We start from the raw sequence: 17,494 nt of genomic DNA, 5'->3' as shown, positions 1-17,494 counted from the left end.
ATAGGCGGGCAGCTAGCAGATGAGATCACACTGACGAGTCTGTGTCTGGCTTTTCTTTATTAGATTTTTTTTTTATGTTTCACTTTTCGTGGGATCATAAACCACTGGCAGCAGATTGTTTGTACTTGTAGCACTAGGCTAAGATGATCACTAGATATCTTATCTTTTAGTATGTTGGTCAGAAATGTTAACTATTACTTGTAAATCGGATAGACGACAAATACGACAATCCACACACACACACACACATACACACACACACACGCACATTCACAGACGCACCAGCGATAATGGGAAGTCGAAACAAAACAACACCAAAGATAGACAACTGTCATAGCAACACAACTCGAAGACCTGGATACAGGATTATCTCCCTTGATTAGTGAAAGGGGCATCACCTACTTTAGTGTTACGTAATGTTTTCGTATCCGTGTCTCCGGAGCGTGTACGGATTTTGTGATTCCGTTTGTGGTTATAATTGAGGAATTGTTTAAGCGTAAGCATTCCATTGCCACAAGTGACGTGAAACAAGAAGATAAGGGCGCGCATAATCTTTCAGGTAAATTAATATTAAAATATTTTTCTATGTTATTAATGATTAAAGTTAAACACAACGTTTACGTATTGAAACAAGGAATACAGATAAATATAACCCTTGATATTTCAACATGGATTCTAATTAGGCTTACCTTGGGTGAGATTAAAATATAAAATGCATTGTTATGTGGCCTTTAATTTAATTTTTTTAAAGATTTATACGTTTAATTGTCCATCCATAAAGACTGTCCATTCTTACACACTGTCCATCCATAAAGACTGTAGATTCTTTCACACTGTCCATCCATAAAGACTGTCCATTGTTATACTCTGTCCATCTTTAGACACTGTCCATTCTTACACATTATCCATTCTTACATATTGTTCATTTTTACTCATTGTCCCTTTTCACACACTGTCCATCCTTACACATTTCACATTGCCGCTCCTTACATATTGTTCATTTTTACACATTGTTCATTCTTGCACATCGTTCATTCTTACATATTGTTCATTCTTACACATTGTTCATTCTTACACATTGTTCATTCTTACACATTGTTCATCCTTACACATTGTTCATTCTTACACATTGTTCATTCTTACACATTGTTCATCCTTACATATTGCCCATCCTTACATATTGTTCATTCTTACACATTGTTCATTCTTACACATTGTTCATTCTTACACATTGTTCATCCTTACATATTGTTCATTCTTACATATTGTTCATTCTTACACATTGTTCATTCTTACACATTGTTCATTCTTACACATTGTTCATTCTTACATATTGCCCATCCTTACATATTGTTCATTCTTACATATTGTTCATTCTTACATATTGTTCATTTTACACATTGTTCATCCTTACACATTGCCCATCCTTACATATTGCCCATCCTTACATATTGTTCATTCTTACACATTGTTCATTCTTACATATTGCCCATCCTTACATATTGTTCATTCTTACACATTGTTCATTCTTACATATTGTTCATTTTACACATTGTTCATCCTTACACATTGCCCATCCTTACATATTGCCCATCCTTACATATTGCCCATCCTTACATATTGTTCATTCTTACACATTGTTCATTCTTACACATTGTTCATTCTTACACATTGTTCATCCTTACATATTGCCCATCCTTACATATTGTTCATTCTTACACATTGTTCATTCTTACATATTGTTCATTTTACACATTGTTCATCCTTACACATTGCCCATCCTTACATATTGCCCATCCTTACATATTGTTCATTCTTACACATTGTTCATTCTTACATATTGTTCATTTTTACACATTGTTCATCCTTACACATTGTTCATCCTTACACATTGTTCATCCTTACACATTGTTCATCCTTACACATTGTCCATCCTTACATATTGCCCATCCTTACATATTGTTCATTCTTACACATTGTTTATTCTTACATATTGTTCATTTTTACACATTGTTCATCCTTACACATTGTTCATCCTTACACATTGTTCACCTTTACACATTGTTCATTCTTACACATTGTTCATCCTTACATATTGCCCATCCTTACATATTGCCCATCCTTACATATTGTTCATTCTTACACATTGTTCATTCTTACACATTGTTCATTCTTACACATTGCTCATCCTTACACATTGCTCATTCTTACACATTGTTCATTCTTACACATTGTTCATTCTTACACATTGCTCATCCTTACACATTGCTCATTCTTACACATTGTTCATTCTTACACATTGTTCATTCTTACACATTGCTCATCCTTACACATTGTTAATTCTTACACATTGTCCATTCATACACAATATTAATTCTTACTCAATATTTAGCCTATATTGTCCATTCCAATATCATTATTTAAAAAATGTTTATAGGACATCTAAAGTGGGTTTGTGTTGTTGTTTTTTTTTTTTTGGTTTAACGAGGATGCATTGTTGTCAGAACATTTGTTTAATGTATCCAATTTTTGTCACGCACTAATGACAGCCTTGATGAATTAGAAATAATGTCTCTAGATCTTTATTTATAGTCTATTTAAAAATCCATATAAATAATGAGTCTTAAAACTATGACATGCACGGTGATAAAATGGTGCACAGTCTAGTTGGTAAGTTGTCCCACGTTTGAATTTCTTGTAGGTTTTGCAGAAAGGAGTGAGGGAAACTGAGCCTCATCTTGCTCAAACGTAAAACCGGCACTGCTCATGGGGGAAAACGAGATATTGTCGGTATTAATGGTTGTTGAAGTCAACAGAGGTGTTTACATAAGTTTCTAAAATTAACTTTTGTGTTTAATAACAAAGAGATTTCGAAGGAATATTGCGACACAGTCCTAACTTTCGGCCTTGACCTTTAGTCAGGTGACTGGGTTCTGCGCGATTCGGAAATACTGGAGCAGCTCAGAAAGCGTCTTATCACAATTAAAATATTGTCCTAAAACTCTCTCTCTCTCTCTCTCTCTCACTCACTCTCTCTCGCTCTCTCTCTCTCTCTCTCTCTCTCTCTCTTTCTCTCTGTACCTGTACTCTCCAACTCTATTGCTTTCTTTCCTAGTTACAATTTTGTGGTTTATCTTACGGCTGACTTAGTTGGCTTTCATTCTGTTACTGACTTAAATTTTTAATGTAAGAAATATAGAGTACTGTTTCCATTCTAAAATTGAGAAAACAAAACATACTTATAAATCGAAAAATCTCCTATTTAACTAGATCTATTATATCTTAATGCTAAAATAATAAATTATTGCTAATGTTTCCTTTAATAAAATATGTATATTTTTTAGATAAAAAAAAAACTGTCACTTTATCTTTGTTTTCAGCTGAAACAGGCCTTAAGGATTCAATAACTTAAATTTTGTTGCAAGCTTACGCTCAAGATTTCCACCTTTACATCTACCTCCAGCAAACTTTATTTTTCGACTAGACGGATTCTATGACATCAAAAATCTCAATGTATTTCTGTGGAGCGGAAATTCGTGTTGCAAAACTTTCCCATTATTCAAAACTTCTTTTCAAAATGAAACATCATAGCAAACTTAGTATTTAATTTGATGGTGCTGCCAATTTAGCCTATTTTTTTTTGTTTCAAAGTAATAAGCGCCATGTCCGAAGTCTTCTGGCTCCCCATTTCATTACTAGTTGTCATCGCTGCGGTGCCGCTTGGAAAACAAGACTTTGAGCTGGATGGGAAAAAGGTGACGTGGAAGCATGAGGGACTTCCGTACCCGCACAGGAGAAACGCCTTTCTTGGCATGTCCGTCCACAACCTAGTGTTCTATGGAGACCATCAGAGGACGCAACAAAACTTTGTTACCGAACCCTCCAAGATGAACAACGACAGCGCTTTTCGAAACGATTCGGAACTATTTGCAGAAGTTCTTCAGAATGCTTCAGAGCACGGCGAGTCGTATCGACGATTAAACTCTTGGATATATCTGACATATCAAATGTATAAATATCAAGAGATTAGTTTTCACTCACCCCAGTTTGTAGCTGATTTGAAAAGACACATTTCTAGATCTTCCTTAGAGGGTGTTGATAAACGCTACGGCAATGGAGAAAAATACATTTACCACAAACAAAAGTTTTCCAGGTCTGATAAAATGAGATCATTGCGCATATATAAACAAAAGAAATCAAACAACTCAAATTTCACTTCTGCTCAAAAAGCAGCTAAAAGTGGCAAAAAGAGCGGGATTCAAACTAACTTTTTAACCCAGAACAACGAACCGGAAGTGGAAACGCGCAAGCCCGATCAGTTCGTGTCATGCGAGCACGTGACAGGCTACAACACGCATCGTTGGTTGGAAATGGTGGTTCGTTGTCCCGGCAACTGGACGCAAGACAATGTTCGAACTCAGTGCGAGACTTGGAATGATCTGGTCATGCCGTCCTTCAGCTTCCTCCCGTTTCTTCCCGTCCAGGACGAGGGAGGGAAAGTGTACGCCAACGTCTTCTGCGCCACTTGCCATGGTGTGGTCTCTCTCCTCCCTTGGACTTCCAAAGTAGTCTGCGAAATTTATGAACAAAGCAGCGCCGTCGCTCTGGTAAACGCAGCCAGTACCACCTTCCTAGCCGAGTATCTCAGGGCGCCGCACTGCAAACGGGAGGTGGTGCCTTCCCTGCCGGACAACATCGTATCCTGCAAGGTGCACTCCCCTGAGCAGAACGCCCGGAAGTGCTCGACCCCCGTGTGTGACGTCGTTGGCTCGGATTATCCTGTGTCATTCAATGTGCTGATGAACTTTGACTTTACAGGGGATACTCATTTACTGTTCAGCGCCAGCCCTAAACTCTCAGAGGAATATATTCCTAGGTGAGTAATTGATACCCCAAGTTGTAGCTAGGTGACATATTTCTATTAGAACTCAGCTGGAATGTTAAGAAACGAAGCATAGAAGCATGTCGTGTTGTGTATTTAACACTAAACAGAGACAGAAAAAAAAACTCGTTTCGGTACTTTTTATTTTATCTCCTCAACAAGCATTTATTTCAATTCTTTCTAATTTGAAAAAAAAAGTTATTGTTTTACTATTGGCGGTGACTAGACTACATCATCTCGGGGAGAAACTGTCTACCGTATACTGACATTGGCCACTTATTTTTAACGTCTTAATTTCAAGCTTACAAAAAATGGTGATTTCAAAAATTAGTTTCATTCCAGTAATCTACTTTTTGCTTGAACGTTTATTCACAGTTTGATATTTAAGGTTACCTTGACTATATTGCAACCACAAGAAGAGAAAGATATGCTGCTTCTTCCCTAGTGCTATTAGAGCATAGAATGGGCTATCTGAGTCAGCCAGGAAAACCAATAACTTGGTAGAGTTGAAGTCATTGATTAACATGCATATAGTGATGAGAAGGTGGTGGAGAGACTAAGTACGCTTGAACTTGGCTTGGCTACCTTTGAAGGGGGGCTTTAGGTTTGACTCGAACAGAGTTGTGTTTACTGAGTCCCTCCCTTCCCCACCCCACTCCACATATGAGATTAGGCCATAGCGCTATATATATATTTAGTAAGGGTGAATGATAGGTAGCCAGCTAGCATTGAATTGACCTCTACTTTGCATACAGCAACAATGTCCTGGCACTTGGCGAGGTGTTGTCACCAAGAGCAGAGCCCTGACTATTTATTTAAAAAAAGAAAGAGGGGAATTAATAACCTCTAAATGATTATTTAATCGGTTTATTTTGTTATTTATTCAGGTATTGTAATCGACTATGCACAATTTCGTAAAATTCAAACTTGATCTGAGAATGTTAACAACAAAACATGAATCAAAACATAAAAAATTAACCAATGATATATTTTATGTCTTTGTTTCATATACAAAAAGGGAAATGTGCAAAGCCCTCCGCCCTCTGGGTGACAAAAGTGGTCATCGTTGAACCACTGTAGATGAACTATAGATCTATATATTTATATTTGACTATCTGTTGTTTGATCGATTACCCCAGTTAGCTCATTTCTTAAGAGCAAATGTCGTAGGCTCTAACCCAATAGTGGCTGATTTTTTTCTTCTGTATTTTTACAAATCTAATTTTTTTTATGTGTGTCTGTCTTTCTGTCTGTCTGATAAAGTTTGAACACGTTATTTCTCTGATACCCATTCTTCGACCAAGTTGAAACTTCGCACAATTATTCAATGGGACAGACAAAACATAAATAAAAATAACCAAATATTCAATTATTATTTATTATTTCGTTTTATATCCAAAAGAAAAATGAATCCTTCAGTATATACAGATACGGTTAAATATGTCGGGTTTCGCCCACTTAAATAAGTGTACACATTATTTCTCTCACACCCATTCTCGGATCAAGCTGAAACTTTATAGCATTATTTCTTGTACCGAACAATACATGAAACAATTAAAAAATTAACCAATTAGTCAATTAATTATTTTGATTACTATCGAAAATGGAAAAAAACTTCTACAGTAATACAGTTATAAGTGCAGAGTACTCCTGTGGCATTTTACGTCTCGAGAGACGATCTTTTCCCATTGCAACTTCTTGTGTGACTAAAGAGGCCAATCCTTGCGATCGCTGGTTGGGCATATGTAATCACCAGGTGCCGTTGCATTTTCACCCTTCTTTCTGCTTCTGTTGTGTATGACATCTGCAATCTGTGACCCTTCCTTTATGCTCTCTCTCCATGTGGATCTGTCCAGTGCCACTTCTTCCCAGTTGCCAGTGTCGATTTTGAAGAGCTTCATGTCGCGTTCGCATACATCTGTATAACGTAAAAGTGGGCGACCAGCGGCTCTCCTGCCTTCTATTAGATCGCCATACAGGATGTCCTGTGGAAGTCGACACACTGGCATTCTACGAACGTGGCCAAGCCAGCCAAGGCGTCTGCTGCTGATAACAGAGCGGATGTCCTGGCACCCTGCTCTGTAGCACTTCCTCATTGGTTATCCTATCTTGCCACCTTATTTTAAAGATCCGCCTTAGGCATCGGAGGTGGAAGACATTCAGCTTTTTTTCCTGCCATGAGTAGGTTGACCATGTTTCACTTCCGTACAGCAAGGTGCTCAACACACAGGTCCGGTAGACAAGGGCTTTAGTACTGCTAGTCAGCAATATGTTGTCCCAGAATCTTTTCTGCAACAGTGACATGGTGGCCATTGCCTTGGCTATCCTATTGTTTATGTCTTTATCCAGTAGAGTGTTGTTGGATATGATGGAGCCGAGGTAACAAAAGCTTTTGTGCAGAGTATTTCCCCTTAGATAAGCTTTGTTTTTTTTTTAAAGGATTTTTTTTGTGTGCTTATTTTGTTATAAAAAGAGAAAAATCATAAAATGTCAGGAAAAGAATCTCCTTTTATTTGAATGTTTAGTTTACTTTGAACATCGAGTAGGAATAGATTTTAAATGTAGTTTATATGAACTTTCTAGATCTAGATCACTTTGATAAATTGGGACGTCTGGTATTAATGTTATCTCTTAACGTTTCCATTATAACGTCTTACACGCAGAAGGTTTCCTGAACTTTCCTTTTTACCGGGATTCCTTTTAATGAACATGAAGAATAAGTCAGCTCCGGTTGTTTACTTGAGTGTTTTTCCACATTTTTTGCTTTTTCTTGTGCTTCTAGTTTTTCTTAGGAATCTATTTCTCTCTCTCTCTCACTCTCTCTCTCTCTCTATCTATCTATTTATCTATCTATCTCTTTATTTATTATTTTTCTCTTCTTTCTCTCTCTCTCTCACTCTCTCTTTCTCTCGTTTGTCTTTGTCCCCTCTGTCCTCCTCACTTCCTCCTTCTCATTTTCTATGTCTCTTTCTCTATCCACCTCTTCCTATATCTGTCTATCTATTTACTTCTTATTTCTCGTATCACTCTCTTTCCTGTTCTCCTTTCACTGTCTCTCTCTCTGTCCCTCCCTCTCTCTCTCTCTCTCTCTCTCTCTCTCTCTCTTATTTCACTGTTACTAAGATCATGATGTCATATTTCCCAGATGTCGAGAATGGGAAACGTACGACACATACAGTCAGACGTGTCGATCCATCACTTGTAACAAGTTCTACACATTAGTCGGAGATAGATGTGTCCCGACACAGCATGACTCTATGCCTTCAGATGTAAGTATCAGGTTATACGTGTCACGACACAGCATGATTATATGCCTTCAGATGTAAGTATCACATTATAGATGTATCCAGACACAGCATGGCTCTATGTCTTCAGATGTAAGTATCACATTATAGATGTATCCAGACACAGCGTGGCTCTATGCCTACATATGTAGTTAAGTATCAGACTACGAGGGTCTTTCTTTGTTTTTCTTCTTTCCTTGTTTTTTCCGTATATTATGACTCTATACTAATTCGAACTACATAATCGCAAAGGTCGCAAGGTCTCAAAAGGGTAGTTTACTTTACTTTTAATTTATGTATCATTGACAAGTATTTTAATTTCCCATTCTCTTTGCTAATAAATAGGTCAGTTACAGATGCTTTAAAATGTTTATTTTTGCTGATGTATAAGTCAGTTACATGTAGTTTGCATGTCCTTTTTCAAAATTAATCCAACCTTTACATCAAAAGTATTTATCGACTCATTGATTGCCCCAGATACCAGGATGTCAGGGCGAAATTTTTTAGAACACACACCTTGAAAACACTATTCGACAATGTCGACCCTGGGAAGGTACTGGGCTTTGTCCGGGAGGTGGGGTTGTCTGCGAAGATCTGATTTTTGAACTGTGAACATATAATATTTACATAAGATTTTTACCAAATTATTAAATTTTTACCACCTTTACTTTTTTAACTGTGAATAGACCTTGTTTGTAATGATTTAACTGTATAGAATTTAGCCCTTGTTATGTAAAGGGAGAGTGATCCTTAAAGGATTACGGGCACGATATGGCCTAAATTGTGCCGATGTGCCTAAACTCAAAACTCAAACTCATTCTAATACCAACACATTCCAAATCTATTGAGATTCAAACATGTTACACGCATAACACTCGTAATTCATAAAGTCATTTTTAGAGTGGAATGGAAAAGATGAAACCTCAGTGAGTGTTCGTTAAGGATCGAGCTTGCGTCCTATTATGATGCTTGACCAAAGGAAATGATTTAGCTAACAGGCCAGGAATAAGAGATGGCTCTTCACCGATTTCTGTCATAATGATGATCATTTCATCAAATCAATTATTTTGAGACAAGGCTGTCTGTTACTGTTACAAGTATACAGACACCTGTATGTCTGTTATCACTACTGTTACAAGTATACAGACACCTGTATGTCTGTTATCACTACTGTTACAAGTATACACACACCTGTGTGTCTGTTATCACTACTGTTACAAGTATACACACACCTGTGTGTCTGTTATCACTACTGTTACAAGTATACACACACCTGTGTGTCTGTTATCACTACTGTTACAATTATACACACACCTGTATGTCTGTTATCACTACTGTTACAATTATAGACACACCTGTATGTCTGTTATCACTACTGTTACAAGTATACACACACCTGTATGTCTGTTATCACTACTGTTACAATTATACACACACCTGTGTATCTGTTATCACTACTGTTACAAGTATACACACACCTGTGTGTCTGTTATCACTACTGTTACAAGTATACACACACCTGTGTGTCTGTTATCACTACTGTTACAAGTATACACACACCTGTGTGTCTGTTATCACTACTGTTACAAGTATACACACACCTGTGTGTCTGTTATCACTACTGTTACAATTATACACACACCTGTGTGTCTGTTATCACTACTGTTACAAGTATACACACACCTGTGTGTCTGTTATCACTACTGTTACAAGTATACACACACCTGTGTGTCTGTTATCACTACTGTTACAAGTATACACACACCTGTGTGTCTGTTATCACTACTGTTACAATTATACACACACCTGTGTGTCTGTTATCACTACTGTTACTATTATACACACACCTGTGTGTCTGTTATCACTACTGTTACAATTATACACACACCTGTGTGTCTGTTATCACTACTGTTACAATTATACACACACCGGTGTGTCTGTTATCACTACTGTTACAATTATACACACACCTGTGTGTCTGTTATCACTACTGTTACAAGTATACACACACCTGTATGCATGGGCGTAGCCAGGATTTTTTTTCGGGGAGGGTTTTGGGGGGGGGGGCTACCACCCCCCCCCCGGCGGAAAAAATCTATATTTATATATATATGTGTGTGTGTGTGTGTGTGTACATAATTAATTTTTATTACATTCTGACCTTTTGTTTATTTTAGACTCCCCGCCCTTGCTAGCAAGGGGGTCGGGGGAGTTCGCAGCGCTCCCCCAGCGCGGGGCGAAGCCCAGCCGCCGAGCACTGTTTCTGGTATTGAAAGCCAACAAAATGCATATTCTGAGGTATCTACAGCTCATTATCTTGCTATTCAAAAGTTTTATTTCAAAAACCTAATGTGCTATTCTTACTGACTTAGACCCTCCCGCGCCGTTGGGCGCATTTTCCGGCAAGCTGTTTCCGCAACTCTTATTTTGCGTAATTCATTTTGTCGGAAAACATGTCCCGCAAAACCTCATGCGACGCTCTGTCACAACCTTACTAAGGATTCGACTCCCAGTTCGGCATATGATTTCTTTGATTTAGACCCGATCTCTATGACTGACTCCTAAAATCTGTCGTAGCCATCTTTGTTGAGACACATTTAATGATGTTCAATTTCGGCAGAAGACTATTCACACTTAATTAATGGAGCCCAAGCCACTGGTAGAAATGTGTAACCTTTCTTGACTACGCTCTTGGAATTAAATGCCTGTATTTCGCTTTAGATTTTATATCGAAAAGGAAAGTTTTTTCGTCAAATCATCTGTTGAGGGGTTTTAAACTAAAAAATCTCTGGGTTTTTTTTTTGTTTTGATTTAATTCAAAACCCCATTTAGCTACGATCATAGAATTTGGTGACTGTAGTTTGCTTTAAAATAATATTGAAGAGAGAGGTTTTCAACTCTAAACGCTCTGCAGGGGAATTTTAATTAAACTCAAAACCATCTGGAGGGGTTTTAAACTTTAAAGAAAAAGCCATCTGGAGGAGGGAGATTTAAACTCAAAACCCCTTTGGCTACGCTCATAGATTTTATAGTGTGTAATTTGCTTTTTTTTTATATCGAAGAGGTACTTTTTAGCTTCAAACCCCAACTGGAAGGGGGAGTGGGGTTAAACTCAAAACCCCTTTGGCTACGCTCATAGATTTTATAGTGTGTAATTTGCTTTTTTTTTATATTGAAGAGGTACTTTTTAGCTTCAAACCCCAACTGGAAGGGGGAGGGGGGTTAAACTCAAACCCCCTTTGGCTACGCTCATAGAATTTTTAGTGTGTAATTTGCTTTTTTTATATTGAAGATGGGGTTATCGTAAATTTTGGAGGGGTTTTTTTAAATCAAAATCTTCCTCAACTGTGCTGTTGGAATTTCGGGATTGTTGTTTGCATTTTTTTGTTTTGTTTTATAGAAGAGGGGGATTTAACTGCAAAAACCTCTGGTAGGGGGTTTAAAATTCAAAACCCCCTGTAGGGGGTTTTAAACTCAAAGCCCCCTGGTAGAGGGATTTGTATCTCAAAACCCCCTGATAGTGGTTTTTAAAATCTCAAAACCCCCTGGTAGGGGGATTTAAACTCAAAACCCCCTGGTAGAGGGTTTTTAACTCAAAACTGCCTCGGCTGTGCTGTGGTAAGTGATGATTTAGTATTAAAATCTCACCTAAAATAAACAAAATGAAAGCAAAAATCAGTCACTTAATTCCGTCCCCCCCCCCTGGGGGGGATTTCATTTCGGGGGGGGGTTTGAACCCCAAGAACCCCCCCCCCCCCCGGCTACGCCCATGCCTGTATGTATGTTATAAATACTGTTACAAGTATACACACCCCTGTATGAATGTTATCAATGCTGCTACAAATATAGGCCTACACACACTTGTATGTCTGTTATCAATAGTGTTAAATGTATACAGTTACACACACTTGTATGTCTGTTTTAGATGTTACAAGTATACACACCCCTGTATTCTGCCATCAATACTGTTACAGAAACATGTATTCGAATATACAAGAAACACTTTTGACTTCTTCAGGGGATCACTGATGTGCAACAACTTCGTAGCCTGGATCAAACAGCCATGGTCTCACTGGTTCTCAATGTAACCTACGCAGACTACCTCATCTTTACACTCAATAACGGGAGTGATGAAAACATGGTTCGGCAGCTTGCAGGTGAGGTTCCAAGTCTCTGTGGTCAACCTCAACTATTCTTCGCTTTACATTTTAACTCTCTTAGACAAATGTTTTTATTCAAACTGATATATGACTTATGCAATTCTCTCCGAAGAAAGAGGGACTAGTACATTTGCATTAAGTAAGACCGAAGTCTCAGTTAGCGCACTATAAATAGCGCATAAAATAATTAAGGTTAGTTTCTATAAAGCTTATATCAATTCACTCTGCTACACAGTTTGAGCATGTAATCTCTCCCACTAATAAAGCATGAATCAATTTTGAAAAATTAACCAATCAGTAATAAAATAGTGGTAATTAATTATTTTATTTGATAACGAAAAGGGGAAAGACATCTTACAGTATTTAAATATATGGTTTTACATTTGGAGTTCTCCCCATTAGATAAACTTCGGAGGTTTTGTTTTTTTTAGTAATTATATATAGGCCTATATATATATATTTTTTTTTTCAAAACAGGGTTAGCTCTGCAATAAATAAGAATTAATATTTGTCTCAGTTGCAAAAGAGCTCACAGCTCAGCAGCGAAAAGCTGGTTAGAAGAAGAAGTCTGGCTACATTTTCAATAGAAAGCATTTATGTCTAGAGAGAAAACTGTATCCACTCGTTTTGTAGAAACAAAAATGTCGACTTCATTTCACTAACAAGGCAAAATACTTTTGAAACAAACTCGCTATACTGATTGAGTATTGAATGATAACTCTGTCAAGTCTACTTTCACTTGATTGTTTCTTTAATTTCTATTGTTTGTTTTTTTTTTGGTGTTTTTTTTACAGATAAACTCAACATTAGCGCTGAAAGAGTTAAAGACGTCAACGTCACATTCGACTTCAGCTCCACCAACGGGACGACTTTGAAGGTCACTACGCTAACAGAGGAGGAGTACAATAAAATATTCCCTCCTCTGGTAGCGCAACCAGATTCCACGACCGATAACCCGTACGCGAATCAAAAGAACTCCACCAGTAAAAGTAAAAACATTAACGAGGCTCAGGTCAACAAGACCACGAACCCTAAACAATCTGCTAGTCTCAATCCGTCAAAGATAAAGTCATTTTGGGATCAAAAGAATTTTCTCGCTTCGAGGCAAGACCCTGGCGACTCCCGTAATTGGCAAGACCAAAAGAGGGGAATAGATAATATATTGAACATGTCAGACTCGGAACCAAACGAGAACGCTTCCATCACTTCTAGGGAAGTTGACACACGCCTGGAAGATTTAAGAGAAGCGTTGTCCCAAAGAAAGTCGTTTAAGAAGTATGTCCATGATCTGAAAAGGGCAGAGCTCTTGACCTCAGACATTGGAAAGGTCAAAGGATTTAGGAAGCTGAAGTCGAAAAATGATCTCTACGAGAAGGGGCTGGTCATGGTGGTCAAGAACGGCTCGAACTATTATTACATCAGCGAACCTTTCAATAATAAAAGTGATCGAATCGTGCTTCAGGCTGAGGACATCGCTGCAGCTGCCTTCATGACAGGCGTCGAGATCCTGGACACGCTAATGAGGCAGACCGTCAACATGAGGGTGAACTTCGTGCTGGTCCCGCCGCACGACCCCCACTCCCACGAGGACGGTCTGAACGCGCTGCTGCAGAAGATCGACACCATGATTGTGGAGAAGCGGTTCTCCCTGAAGCTAAACGGGAATAGCGTGGACGTCATTGACGCGGACGACAAAAGCGACATTATCGCCAACGCTGAAGACTTCTGTCCATGGGGTGTTGAGTACATGGTCTACGACGATGAGTTCACTATGATGAACATAGGCAACCAAACTCTTATGTACATCAATAAAACCAATTCTTACATCAATGTGGGTCTGTTCGACTTGTGGGTCATGTTTGCGGGAAACCTAGCCGCCAACGAGACCAATTTCACTGGCCTAAGTAAGTACGCCTTCGTTTGCTTCATGCCCAGAATCTTGCAGAAAGACTGCAACCGAATAGATCTAGAAAATAATGAATATTACCTGGCGGGTGATAATCGATCCATTATTTTCGAAGAAAGGGAATACGATATTTTCTCCTACAAAGTTGTTAATGAATCCACTGGGAAAGTCCAAATCTGCGTTCCCCAGTCGTTTCACAGCAATATGCAGACCATGCTGCCGCACATCAAGCTGTACGGGGGATGCAGTCATGACTTCGATACTGCCCTTAAGGTCGAAGGCTACATGACTCTAGTGCTAGGAAGAATATCCGTCGCTGCACTTGCCTGTGTTTTAATAACCTACTGCCTTTTCCCGAGGCTCAGAAATCTCCCCGGAGTTAACACTATGAATTTAACATTCGCCCTGCTAGTGGCCGAGATTATATTCTCTGAAGGAATCAACGTGAGTACTCACTGGTTGTGCTCAGCTGTGGCTATCAGCCTGCACTTCACCTTCTTGGCTGCCCACTTTTGGATGAATGTGATGAGTTATGACGTGTATCGAACATTCGCCAACTCGACCTCTGTCAGTCCGCAGCTTCGAGACAGGAGGCGCTATTTCCCGAGATATGCCACCTACGCTTGGGGCGTCCCCATGCTCGTTGTTGCTTTCTGCGCATTCATAGACTTCTCAGATGTATTTGACAACATATCCATAGGCTACGGCAAGGAAGTCTCCCAAGAGACCAATTTCAGTGATTACGACATCATCACTACCCAGGACGGCGAGGTATTAATCCAAGACATACGTAACGCTACGGGTGATCTCAACCTAAATATCGCGAGGGCATCGGTTTGCTGGATAACCAGACCTTTAGCAGCCCTCGTCACCTTCGGCGCGCCGATCCTTTTGATATTTATCGTCAACAGCATCTTCTTCGCACGGACGATTCTCAGCATCTCAAAGACGATGAAGCTCTCCAGAAAGAGCATCACCAACAGACACTCCAATTCCTCTTTTCAGAAGTTCTCCGCTCGCTCGGACGTCATGCTGTACGTCAAGATGTCCACGGTGATGGGCTTCACCTGGGTGTTCGGGCTCGGATCCTCCATCCTAAGCTCCTTTGCCAAGCCAATCACATATTCAGCCTGCATAGCCAGCCACGTTTTGGCTATCTGCTTCACGCTCTTCAATGCCTCCCAAGGAGTTTTTATTTTCATTGCGTTTGTTTGCAATCGCAGGGTTCTGGCGCTGTACTGTGGACTCTTTCGCAGAATTAAGAGATGCGTGTTCAAAAAGGATGTTGACGCAAGGCTGTCATCTGTTTCCACTATAGAATCCAATAGAAACACGCCGATGAGTTATTCAAATCGAATTTAATGTATTGCCGTAGGATTAAAAAAATCAAATACATTTCCATCTTCGCTTCAAATTAATATTGCAACATTCCATCTTCGAGTTCATATGATATCACTATCAGATTGTGCTTATCTTCGACCACAAAACAAAAATGTGTCTTTACTGCGTATGGAAAAGTCCTGAAACAATTATGTTATAATTTATTTATGTGAATATGTATTTAAAGTTGGTTAATGTGATAACTTTGTGATCTCTGATCTCTATGACTTATCATGTGATAAATGTCTTTACCTCAAGCAGTGTGCATATTTGAACGGTATCTCAAATAATTTCAAGCAAAAATTTAAGGAATGTGGAGCTCTCTTAAGCATTGGTGTATAATTTGACTTTAAAATGTGCATATTTATTATTGAGATGTCTAAAATTTCAACATATTATCAGGGCAGTATTAAGAATAGGCAAACTAGGCAGCAGCCTAGGGCTTCCGATGGATGAAAGCCTCGCACAAGACTCAAAAAATTTCGAAACTTCGATTAAATATCTAACTAGCAGAGTTCTGTGGCTCTATGTCTACTAGCTCTAGCTGTAGATCACACATGTAGGTTTTTAAAAAATATAAATTGTGTAATTATTTTTTAGTCTATTTTTATATTTTCGATTAGCATCTATTTTATATTTCTTTTGGGGCCTCCGGTTACCTAAGGGTGACCCTGATATTTGGGCCAGGATCTGGAGATAAATTGAATGTTAGCCTTGGAGCTTAAAATAAAAATGATGAATTAAGGGTAGTTTTATCTTTAATATTTGAAAGAGTTTAAGAGTTAGCATTACGAGAGGGTTAAGTTAATGTTACTTTTTTTTTATGTAGACCTAATGAGCTCAATAACTGATGATTTAGTAGTTTATAAAAAAAAATGTCTGCTGTCCACTCTTAAATACCTGCATTTTAATTTCATATTTTTATTATTTTATATCCTTGTGATAAGTTTGTATTCGGTCAGTTCAGATCTGGATTTTCTATTTCTTTTTCATTTGTTGTTGTTGTTGTTTTTAACTCAAAGATGAAAGATTTTTCGAACCCATATTTTAGTACATTTATAAGTAACATCCCCTTATATGAATAGCAACGTGACCTCCGTGTCGAAGGCGCCGATAGCAATGCATTGGACACATTATCATGTGAAAGTAGCTGATCTCGTTGTAAGGTTCTTCTATATTTAGGTCAGCTAGGGTGGGGTAATGGGGGTCAAAATTTGAAAAATCTCCCCGGGCCCCAAATGAGTGTCCGAAATTTTGGTTTTTACATTAAATATTACGCCATTATCTCATGTCATGATGTCGAATGTCAAAATTCAGGGTCCCCTATAGATGTCAAGCCCCCCCCCCCCCGGGTCCCTGGCTACGCCACTGTATAGACTAGACTAGTGCTCATAACATTTGTATAGCCTTTGTGTGGCAATGGGAAAGATATAGACGTAAGGAATCAAGAAAGAGTCTCCAGCTAGCTTGATAGTCGGTTGTGTCTCCTACCCTTGGATCTAAGCCTACGTGTCTAGGTACCACTACTGTGATACTGTTTGCAGAGTTAAAATATTTGTATAATTTGTATTTTGTTTATATTCATATATATATATATAGATATTGGAAGATGTCAATAAAAAATCATAACACTGAACGTTGTTGTTGTTGTTGTTTTTCTGTTTTGCTGTGTTTTAAAGAAATGATATTCTGAAAATGATTTTGTCTTATGCATAGTGTATTAGTCACTGTCTATACCAAAGGCTTCGAAACTATGTAGACAAAGATGTGGATCCTATCTTTAGTTTTAAAAGCTGATAACATCTACAAGTTCCAGGTTTCTTTCTGAATCTACCCCACCATCTGATACAAATATAAGCCATCCTTATGGGCATTCATTGTA

General features: G+C 38.5%; 1 protein-coding gene across 2 annotated transcripts; it reads left to right on the top strand.

The window, feature by feature from the left end:
- The first annotated feature begins 287 nt into the window (after positions 1-287).
- Positions 288-17,238, top strand: LOC106068590 (uncharacterized). Of its 2 annotated transcripts, none has more exons than XM_056008896.1 (5): positions 288-559; positions 3,381-4,876; positions 8,028-8,151; positions 12,185-12,323; positions 13,121-17,238. In XM_056008896.1, the coding sequence occupies exons 2-5, from the start codon at positions 3,663-3,665 to the stop codon at positions 15,592-15,594; spliced, it is 3,951 nt and encodes a 1,316-aa protein (XP_055864871.1). In that variant the 5' UTR covers positions 288-559; positions 3,381-3,662; the 3' UTR covers positions 15,595-17,238. The 2 variants fall into 2 exon arrangements, with proteins under 2 accessions (XP_055864871.1, XP_055864872.1); XM_056008897.1 differs by lacking the exon at positions 288-559 and adding an exon at positions 3,067-3,186.
- Positions 17,239-17,494: the final 256 nt, after the last annotated feature.

Source organism: Biomphalaria glabrata, chromosome 13 (genome assembly GCF_947242115.1).
Source record: "Biomphalaria glabrata chromosome 13, xgBioGlab47.1, whole genome shotgun sequence".
Lineage (NCBI taxonomy): Eukaryota > Metazoa > Mollusca > Gastropoda > Planorbidae > Biomphalaria > Biomphalaria glabrata.
Note: the sequence above shows the minus strand (reverse complement) of the source record. Positions and strands in the feature narration are given on the sequence as shown.

Coding starts and splice junctions, on each gene's coding strand:
- LOC106068590 (XM_056008896.1), top strand. CDS start 3,663: ATGTCCGAAGTCTTCTGGCTCCCCATTTCATTACTAGTTGTCATCGCT. Junction 4,877..8,027: donor TCAGAGGAATATATTCCTAG/GTGAGTAATTGA, acceptor CATATTTCCCAG/ATGTCGAGAATGGGAAACGT. Junction 8,152..12,184: donor ATGACTCTATGCCTTCAGAT/GTAAGTATCAGG, acceptor TGACTTCTTCAG/GGGATCACTGATGTGCAACA.